The 10519-nt window shown below is 50.5% G+C and overlaps 1 protein-coding gene across 2 annotated transcripts; it reads left to right on the top strand.

The window, feature by feature from the left end:
- The first annotated feature begins 292 nt into the window (after nt 1–292).
- TBCB (tubulin folding cofactor B) lies at nt 293–10413 on the top strand. Of its 2 annotated transcripts, none has more exons than XM_047709640.1 (6): nt 293–506; nt 1056–1199; nt 5204–5300; nt 5944–6135; nt 9909–9981; nt 10144–10413. In XM_047709640.1, the coding sequence occupies exons 1-6, from the start codon at nt 393–395 to the stop codon at nt 10256–10258; spliced, it is 735 nt and encodes a 244-aa protein (XP_047565596.1). In that variant the 5' UTR covers nt 293–392; the 3' UTR covers nt 10259–10413. The 2 variants fall into 2 exon arrangements, with proteins under 2 accessions (XP_047565596.1, XP_047565597.1); XM_047709641.1 differs by lacking the exon at nt 293–506 and adding an exon at nt 592–742.
- Nucleotides 10414–10519: the final 106 nt, after the last annotated feature.

Here is a 10519-nt window from a genome sequence, read left to right on the forward strand (position 1 = left end):
GTAATATGCAGGGCGCAGAGCGTAAACGAAACCATTGCTTCGGGCTGGCTGAAAGCCAGTGCACATGCGCGAACGAGGGCGCTCGCGCCAGTCCTTCCCCTGGGCTTCAGCCCTCGCCCACCCGGGCCGTTTCCCCGGCGGCTATTGGAAGAACTGTGCACGATGGAAGACCTCTCAGGATTGGCTGGGCCTACCCAAGGATACGGGAGAGCCCTCTTCCGGGCGTGGGAAAGAGACGGCGGCGATTGGCGGACGCTGCTAGCGGGACAGCATGGATTGGCTAAGTCGGGAGCAGGGGGAGGGGCTGATATCCCAGAAGCGGCGGCGGCGACGGCTGCGGAGCCGGTGTGAGGCGATTGACCGGGCTGCGGACCCCGGTACGGCGCGTCGAGATGGAGGTGACGGGCTTGTCGGCGCCCACAGTGACCGTTTTCATCAGCAGCTCTCTCAACACCTTCCGCTCTGAAAAGCGGTACAGTCGCAGCCTCACCATCGCTGAGTTCAAGGTGTGGCCGTGGGGGCGGGGTCCGGAGGGCGGGGCGTAGGGTTTGAGGGGGCGGGGCAAAGAGAAAATGGAGGGGCTTCGCGAACGCCGGGAGGGGCCAGAGATCTACGGAGGTTGAGCTGACTGGGGGGACTGGACCCCGGCGGGGTGGGGCCAAAGGGAACCTGAGATTCCAGAAATTGGGAGCGAAGCAAGGGAAAATCAGAGGTTGCATAGGGCGTGGCCAGGGATAACCAGGTGGGTCCTAAATGGTGGGTTTCTTGGAGGAACAGGGATGGGATGATGGTTGTTATAGGGGCGGAGCTTAGGGGCACCTGGTTGGCTCAGCTGGTAGAGCTGGAGATTCTTGATCTGGGTTCTTGAATTCGAACGTTGGGCGTTCGGTTTACTTTTTAAAATATAAAATAAATTTGCGTTGGGCGTACGGTTTACTTTTTAAAATATGAAATAAATTTGCAAGTACGTACCTTAAAAAAAAAACGCAAGGAGTGAAGCCTCAGGGCAGAGGATGGGGCCGCTGACAGCCTTCCACCGACTGCTCCCCTCGCAGTGTAAACTAGAGCTGGTGGTGGGCAGTCCTGCTTCTTGCATGGAACTGGAGCTGTATGGACCTGACGACAAGTTCTACAGCAAGCTGGATCAGGAGGACGCACTGCTGGGCTCCTACCCGGTAGACGACGGCTGCCGCATCCACGTGAGACCTACTTTCCATTCATTTATGTATTGAACAAATACTTGCTGTAGGTTGCTCTGTGTGATAACCAAAATAGGCCCGCCTCTCATGGAGCCCAGCATGGAGAGAGACAGAGCCATCACTGGACAGTGACGGCCAGAGTAGTCCGAACCTGACTGGGAAAAGACCAGGAAACTGGGGGCCCCCAGAGAGGTACCTGACTCCTCCTGGCAGTATCAGAAAGGGCTTCCTGAGGGGCGGGATGCCTGAGCTGAGACCTGGGGATGAGGAAAGGGCAACTTAGAATAAGGGGTGGAAGGGCCATGCCAGGTGGAGGCAACAGAGTACAGAGGCATATTGTGAGGTGGGTCAGGGTGAGTGATGAGACTGGATGCATTGGGAGAAGTTGGAACACAGAGAACCTCTGCATGCATCAACTCACATCCTCTCTGTGCTCCCCTTACTCCTCAGACAACCCAGCATCCGAGGTGACCTCCATCTCAGGGCCTTTGCAAGTGCTATATACCCTGAGCGTGCATGGTTCTTTTTTATAGGGAGGCTCACTCCTCCCTTCCTCACACCTGGAGGATGTGAAGCCATCCCTGATCTCAATATAAAATTTAAGTCTCCTTTCTTTTCCACTTTACTTGGTTTTTGTCCTTAGCTCCTGGCACCCTGGGACATACTGTGCATTTCCCCCAGCACCTGGAATAATGCCTAGTCCAGAGAAGGTGCTCAGTGAATCACTGTTGGATACTGAGTTGAATCCATAAGACTTGGAAGATGGTGTGATTAACCCCATTTTGCAAAAGACAAAACTTAGCTTCAGGATGGAATTTACTTTCCTAAGGAGGAACTACAGTTAGAATTTTCACCTCAGTCTGCATGACTCTGGAGGTCATTGTGCTCAGAGAACTGGTTCTTTTTTACCTCTTAAGTGTTCATTGAGCATCCATGTTATGCCAGGGGTATAGCTATGAGCCATGTCTGAAGGGGTCTCTGTTTTAGTTCTGTCCAGTGTGTGGGTTAGATGTTAGCTAAATACTTAGAGGAACAAATATGAAACAGAGACACGAGGGCCATATAGGAAGAGATCACAGAGCTGGGAGAGCCGATACTGGGAGACCGTGACCTATCAATGAGGTCCTGGAGGACTTCCTGGAAGAGGCGATACCTGAGCAGAGACCTGGAGAATAGGAAGAGTTAACTGGAAGGGAAAACAGTACTCCAGGAAAAGGGCACAGCATATGCAAACACTGAGGTGGAAGGGAGCACAGGTAAGTACAGGGACTGAAGAGTGGCCTATCCTCTGGCAGAGGGAAGTGAGAGTCAGGGGAGGGCTCTGAACCAGGGGAGTCCAGGTCTGACTCAGGTGTTCACAGGCTCCCTTTGACTGTGTGTGGGGAGCAGACTGCAGAAGACAGGAGGAGCAGGGAGACTGGGGAGGGGGCTGCTTCCATAGTCCAGGTGGTGGGATGGGGCCTGGATCATAGTGGGAGTGGATCAGGGTAGTGCTGGGCCCATAGGACTGAGACTTTGGGCTTACCCAAAGTCTACCTGGGCAGCCTCAGCCTCCAGATGTTGATGGGTCAGGCACGAGTCATGGTATCCTCAAATAGGAGGTTTTCACACATGGATTCAGGTGTAGACAGGCTAACTTCTGAGGTAATTTGAGGAAGGTTTCCTAAAGGTGGAACCTCTGGGGAATTTGTATTTGTTTTAAATTATTTTTCTGTTTATAAATATTATCTGTGTTTGAAGTGCCTCACTGGCTCAGTCGGTAGAACATGTGACTCTTGATTTCAGAGTCATGAGTTCAAGCCCCATATTAGGCACAGAGATTATTTAAAAACAGATTTTTTTAAGTATATATATAAAATATATTACCTGTATTCGTTGCTTAAAATAATAGCCACCTCAAATTTACAAGATCCTTAATACAGAAAGTAGAAATTCTTAGTGATCCTGACCAGAGAAAAGGGCCATTTCTTTCTTGTTTTTTTTTTAATAAATATATAATGTATTATTAGCCCCAGGGGTACACATACCCTCCCCAATGTCCATAACCTCACGGCCCTCTCCCTAGGCCCCTCCCCCAGCAACCCTCAGTTTGTTTTGTGAGATTAAGAGTCTCTCATGGTTTGTCTCCCTCTTTCCTACCCAAACCCCCCATGTTGCATCTCCACTTTCTTGTATCAGGGAGATCATATAGTTGTCTTTCTCCGACTGACTTATTTCGCTCAGCACAATACCCTCTAGTTCCATCCACGTCGTCACAAATGGCAAGATTTCATTTCTTTTGATGGCTGCATAGTCTTTCATTGTATATATCTACCACATCTTCTTTATCCACTCATCTGTTGATGGACATCTAGGTTCTTTCCATAGTTTGGCTATTGTGGACATTGCTGCTAGAAACATTCGGGTGCACGTGCCCCTTCGGATCACTACGTTTGTATCTTTAGGATAAATACCCAGTAGTGCAATTGCTGGGTCGTAGGGTAGCTCTATTTTCAACTTTTTGAGGAACCTCCATGCTGTTTTCCAGAGTGGTTGCACCAGCTAGCATTCCCACCAACAGTGTAGGAGGGTTCCCCTTTTTCTGGATCCTCGCCAGCATCTGTCATTTCTGGACTTGTTCATTTTAGCCATTCTGACTGGTGTGAGGTGGTATCTCATTGTGGTTTTGATTTGTATTTCCCTGATGCCGAGGGATGTGGAGCACTTTTTCATGTGTCTGTTGGCCATCTGGATGTCTTCTTTGCAGAAATGTCTGTTCATGTCCTCTGCCCATTTCTTGATTGGATTATTTGTTCTTTGGGTGTTGAGTTTGCTAAGCTCTTTATGGATTTTGGATACTAGCCAAAAGGGCCATTTCTATCGCTGTGTTAGCCCAGTGGCTCAGGCCTAACACCTTACAGTCTCTGCTCGCCCCTCTCTTTCCCTCACACCTGTATCCAGTCTGTCAGCAAACCCTGTGGACTCCACCTCCAGAATCAATCTGCAGTCTACACTCTCCTCCCCCACTGCGCCTGCCCTGGCCCAGCCTCCATCCTCTCACTTCTGGACCGAACAGCAGCCCTTCCCGGGGGGGCCCCCTGCAGTCTACTCCCCACCTGCAGCCAGAAGGCACCAGTGAGGCCCTGAGTCAGGGTCAGGGCTCTCCCAGCTCAGCCTCCCTGGCTGCATCTCAGTCTGGTAAAAGCCAAAGTCTGCAGTGATCTGTTGTGTCTCCCATCTTCCCCTGGCTCTCCACTCCAGCCACAGTGGCATCCCTGCTGTTCCTGAAAGAGGGCTAAGGACATTTCTGCACCCAAGAGTGGGTGCCTTTTGTTCCTTCTCAGCCTTTAGGCCTTGGCTCAGACACCCCCTCCTTTCAGAAACCTTCTCTGACCACCCTTTCATGCTCCTAAGCCTCATTGTTTATCTATGTAGAACCTTGTCATCATCAGTGTTGAATAGATGCCTGTGTTTGTTGAGGGTCGGGCTCCCAGCAGAAGGAGCATTCCTTGTGTCCCCAGCACCCAGCACAGAGCCCAACTGGGGGCCAAGAGCATAGCAACAATGAGTGAATGAATACTGGAGGTGGGACAGGAAGAGATACTTCTGGTGTGGAGGTTGGGGCCAGCTTAGGCGGGTCCCAGAGGCCCAGAAAGGGCAGATGGGCTGCCCAGAAGTCTCGTGAGCAAGACCTGAGCTGGGCTCTTTAGTTCCAGTGACTTGGGAACCATCAGTGGGGATGGTGGCAGCATGGGGGGATTGTCTTGGAAAGATCCAGCCTCTGAGGGCATGGGTGGGGTTGAAGAAGGGGAGATGGCCAGTGTGGCCACCTGTTCTTATCCCTTCTGCTAGGCTCAGGAGAGGAGAGAAGGCCTGGGTAAAGGTGAGGCTAGAGGACTGTGGTCTTTCCTGGATGGAGAGACTTAAATTCAGGGAATGCTGCAACGTGCAGCCCCCTGCCCCCAGCATCCCAAGCCTCCCAGGCCAGGCCCTACTCCCCACTGACCTCCCTCCCCTCACTACAGGTCATTGACCACAGTGGTGCCCGCCTTGGGGAGTACGAGGATGTGTCCAAGGTGGAAAAATACCAGATCTCACAAGAAGCCTATGACCAAAGGCAAGGTACAGGCACAGAAGGATGGATGGGGTCTTCTGGGGGCCAGAAGGGGTCTGTGTGGGTGGACAGAGGTCGGGGGCAGACAGGGACACTGTGGGGAGGTCGGTGGTATGGGCAGTGGGGACAGACAGACATGGCAAGTAGAGGGCGTGGGATGCAGTTGGTGTGTGGACAGATAGGACTCGGAGGGGTACAGGGGGTGGGTGTGAATGAGGGTTGGGAGGTGTGAGGGAGTGTTGGCCAGCAGATGGGGGCATGAGAGGGAAGTTTGGGGTAGAAGGGTCCCACGAGGGGGCATAGTTAGTGTCCCATGGGGGCATGAGCAAAACGGATCAGAATGTATAGTGGGTAAGATGAGGAGAGGCCGGATGGAGGGACTATGATGCTGAAGGGACACGGGAAGATGGGTAATGGGAAGACCGGAGGCAGGCACCTTCCTTTTAGTTTCTGGATTGTGGGGCAGCCCCAGGGGTCTGGGGGAGAAGCCGGGGCTATAGTGGGAGACTCGGGGCTTGGGCAGCAGCCCTCTGACACCCAGAAGATTTTCTCTCTGAATGTTGGCCCTGTGTGGCTGGAAGGTGATCCCGTTAGGCCAGAGGCCACACTGGGAAAACCATGTCTAAGCCTTGTCCCCCACCCCGCCCTCAGACTCAGTCCGCTCCTTCCTGAAGCGCAGCAAGCTAGGCCGGTACAACGAAGAGGAGCGGGCACAGCAAGAGGCCGAGGCTACTCAGCGCCTAAACGAGGAGAAGACCCAGGCCAGCGCCATCCCCGTGGGCAGCCGCTGTGAGGTGCGGGCACCTGGGCAGCCCCCTCGCCGGGGGACCGTCATGTATGTAGGTACGTGCCCCACAGAGGCCTTCTGCTCCGCCCTGAGGTGGGCCATGCTGGTGACCCAGCCCTCAGGGGGATCCCAGTCCAGCAGGGGAGACAGACCCAGCGATGACAGTGACAGCACGGGGTGTTCATGGCAGAGCAGCGGGATGCAGAGGCAGGATAGTGTGCGCTGTGATGGAGGAGGCCAGAGGGGTCGGTTCTGAGGTGAAGGCCCAGGGTGCACTGTCAGAGCTGAGATGGGGAAGGTAGGGGCCCGAGGTGATGAGGGTGGGGAAGAGGGAAGCTTGGTGGGGCTATGTGAGCGGAGAGGCAGCACCACATCCGCCCTGGAGAGTGATCCCAGAGGCTTCCTTGGGGGAGGAAAGCGTGAAGGAAAGGGTGCTCCAGCCAGAAGGCATGGGGAGTGCAAAGGCCCGGAGCAAGAACAGGTTGGGCCTGTCTGAGGCAGGAAAGAAAGTCAGCTCTTGGGGAGGAAATGAGGGGAGAGGGAAGAGGTGAGGTCAAGGCATGAGTGAGGCCGGACCATACAGGGCCTAGAAGACAGTGGAGAGTAGTTGAGAGTTTTTTTAAAATTTTTTGGTAAATATTTTCTTTTTTCTTTTTTTTTTTTTAAAGACTTTATTTATTTATTTGACAGACAGAGATCACAAGTAGGCAGAGAGGCAGGCAGAGAGAGGTGGGGGTCAGGGAACCAGGCTCCCTGCTGAGCAGAGAGCCCGATGCGGGGCTCCATCCCAGGACCCTGGGATCCTGACCTGAGCCGAAGGCAGAGGCTTTAACCCACTGAGCCACCCAGGTGCCTCGGTAAAGATTTTATTTACTAGAGAGCACGAGCAAGCATGAGCAGTGGAGAGGGGCAGAGGGAGAAGCAAACTTCCTGCTGAGTAGGGAATCAGACCTGGGGCTTGATCCCAGGACCCTGGGATCAGGACCTGAGCTGAAGGCAGCCCCTTAACCAATTGAGCCACCCAGGCACCCTGGGTTTGGTTTTGTTTTTTTTTTTTTAAATAATAGCTTTATTGAGATAAAATTCATATACCATAAAACTTAAAACATACAGTTCCTTGGTTTTAAGTACGTTCACAGAATTGTGCAGCCATCACCACAATCAATTTTAGAACATTTTCATCTCCGCAGAAAGAAACTCCATAAGCATTAGCAGCCACTCCGCATTTCTTCAACCTCAACTGTCCCAGTCCTGGGCAGCCACTAGTCAATATCGTCTCTGTAGATCTGCCTGTTCTGGACATTTTATATAAATGGAGTCCTGTAAGACATGGTCTTTCATGACTGGTTTCTTTTCTTTTCTTTTTTTTTTTTCTTTTCTTGAGTTCTCAAGGTTCATACATGTCAGTGCTTTGTTTCTCTTTATAGCCAACCCATGCCAGGTTGATTGAATATACCACATTTTACATATTCGTTCCTCAGTTGATGGATGTGTGGGTCCTTCCAACGTCTTGTCTATGACGAATAATACTGCTGTGGACATTCTTGTATAAGCTTTTGCATGGACACGGATTTTCATTGGCACTGCTGGGTCACATGGTCACTCTGTGTAACCCTCTGCGGAGCTGCCCCATGTCATCGTCACACCAGCCACGTATGAGGGCCCTGGCTTCCGCACACCCTCGCCAACACGCTTATTGTCTGTCTTTTTTTTTTTTTTTTTTAAGATTTTATTTATTTATTTGACAGAGAGATCACAAGCAGGCAGAGAGGCAGGCAGAGAGAGAGGAGGAAGCAGGCTCCCTGCTGAGCAGAGAGCCCGATGCGGGGCTCGATCCCAGGACTCTGAGAGCATGACCTGAGCATGAGATCATGACGAAGGCAGCAGCTTAACCCACTAAGCCACCCAGGCGCCCCAATTGTCTGTCTTTTTAATAATAGCCATTTTAGGGGCGCCTGGGTGGCTCACTTGGTTAAGCGACTGCCTTGGGCTCAGGTTATGATCCCAGGGTCCTGGGATCAAGCCCCGCATCGGGCTCCCTGCTCCGTGAGACACCTACTTCTCCCTCTCCCACTCCCCTGCTTGTGTTCCCTCTCTCACCGTGTGTTTCTGTAAAATAAACAAAGAAAATCTTAAAAAATAATAATAATAAAATAATAGCCATTTTAGTGGGTACGACCTGGGACAGCAGGTGAGTTTGATTTGTATTCCTTTGATGGCTAATGAGATCGACCATCCTTGTGGGAGCCATTCGTATGTCTTACTTAGAGAACCTTCTATTTAGATCTTTCTCCCGTTTTTTTAACTAGGTCATTTAGTTTTTGTTGTTGAGTTGTGTGTTAGTTTCGGGGGCCGCCATAACCGAGGAACCACACACTGGATGGCTTAAGTGACAAAAATGTGTTTCTCTCAGTTCTGGAGGCTGGCAGTCCCAAGATCAAGGCCTTGGTAGGTTTGGTTTCTTCTGAGACCTTGGCTTGAGATGCTGCCTTCTTGCGGGGGGGTGGGGGGGTGGGGGGGGTTGCCTCACGTGGTCTTCCCTCTGTGTGCGGACACATCCCCGGGGTTTCTTTGTGTGTCCAAATTTCCTCCTCTTATAAAGACACCAATCGGATCAGATTATATCCACCGATGGCTTCATTTTAACCTAATCACCTTTTTGAAGACCCTGTCTCCAAATACAGTCACATTCCAAGGTACTGAGGGTTAGGAGATCACCATGTGAATTTTAGCAGATGTAGTGCAGCCCATAAGTTGTAAGAATTCTTTATATATTCTAGATACAATTCCCTTATCTAATACATGATTTACAAATATTTCCTCCCATTTTTTTCCTCCCATTCTGTAGGGTGGTTATCTTTTTTTTAAATTTTTTATTTTTTATTAACATATAATGTATTATTAGCCCCGGGGTACACGTCTGTGAATCACCAGGTTTACACACTTGGGTGTTTGTCTTTTTCTTTCTTGATATTGTCCTTTGAAGCAGAACATTTTACAATTTTTATGAAATCCAATTTATTATTTTCTTTGTTGCCTACGCTTTGGGTATTATATCTAAGAAACCAGTGCCTAATATAAGTGTTTACTCCTGTATTTTCTTCTAGGAGTTTTACAGCATTATGTTTTGTATATGAGTCTTAGGCGTATTTTGAGTTAGTTTGTGTGTGTGACATGAGTTAGGAGTCTAACTTTCTTCTCTTGAGTGTGGATATCTAGTTGTCACAGAACTATCTGTTGAAAAGACTATTCTTTTTTTTTTTTTTTTAGATTTTTTTTTCTTTATTTATTTGACAGAGAGATCACAAGTAGGCAAAGAGGCAGGCAGATGGGTGGGTTGGGAAGCAGGCTCCCTGCTGAGCAGAGATTTCCCCATGCGGGGCTCGATCCCAGGACCCTGAAATATGACCTGAGCCAAAGGCAGATGCTTAACCCACTGAGCCATCCAGTTGCCCTGAAAAGACTATTCTTAACTCATTGAATAATCTCAGCACCCTTATCAAGAAATCATTTGGTCATAAGCAGTGTGGATTTTATGCTGAATGGGATGGGTAGCCTTTGAGGAATTTGGGGCAAGGTATCGGTGCTACCTACTTTAAATTTTTACAAAGACTCCTCTGACTGGGGTGTTGAGTAAATAGGGGATCCAGGTTAGCAACAGTGAGACCAGTAAAGGGGGCTACCATATTCATCTGGGCAGGAGATGGAGGTGGCCCTGGGTGGTAGCAAGGAGAGGTTTTTGCCAGGACAGGCTTTAAACTCAGTGGGTGGGAATGAATTTGGGCTGAGCTGTATCCAGGGGTTTCACTGGGCTTTCCTCTTTGGGCAGGACTCACAGATTTCAAGCCTGGCTATTGGATTGGTGTCCGCTATGATGAGCCACTAGGGAAAAACGATGGCAGGTAATAAGCAAACCCATTCGGGCACTTGCGTGTGTGTGTCTGTGCCTGTGTCTCTGTGTGCATATGTGTGCTTATACATATAAGGGCATGTGGGTGAGCATCTGGGGTGGGAGCCATGTTGGGGCCCTTTCTGACCACTGCCTCCCCCATCATGCCCTGCAGTGTGAATGGGAAACGCTACTTCGAATGCCAAGCCAAGTACGGCGCCTTCGTCAAGCCATCGGTTGTGATAGTGGGGGACTTTCCCGAAGAAGACTACGGGTTGGATGAGATGTGACACCCAAGGAAGGGCATCCCCCTGCTCCAACTAACTCACCTACTCATTGCCTCTCCCTGTGTGTGCCCATGGCCCTCCTCCCTGAGCCCATTTTTATTTTATTTACCTTGCCATTGACTTTTGAGACTCATGCATTAAATTTGCTGGAAACCTGGGAGGTGTTGGAGGACTTGATGATTATAGGAAGGGTGGGGGGTGGCTGGGTAGGTGAGGATGAAATAGGAGGCTGGGTAAAGAAGAGGTTGGGCAGGGTGAGGCTTT

Source organism: Lutra lutra, chromosome 17 (assembly GCF_902655055.1).
Source record: "Lutra lutra chromosome 17, mLutLut1.2, whole genome shotgun sequence".
In the NCBI taxonomy this organism is placed as follows: Eukaryota; Metazoa; Chordata; class Mammalia; order Carnivora; family Mustelidae; genus Lutra; species Lutra lutra.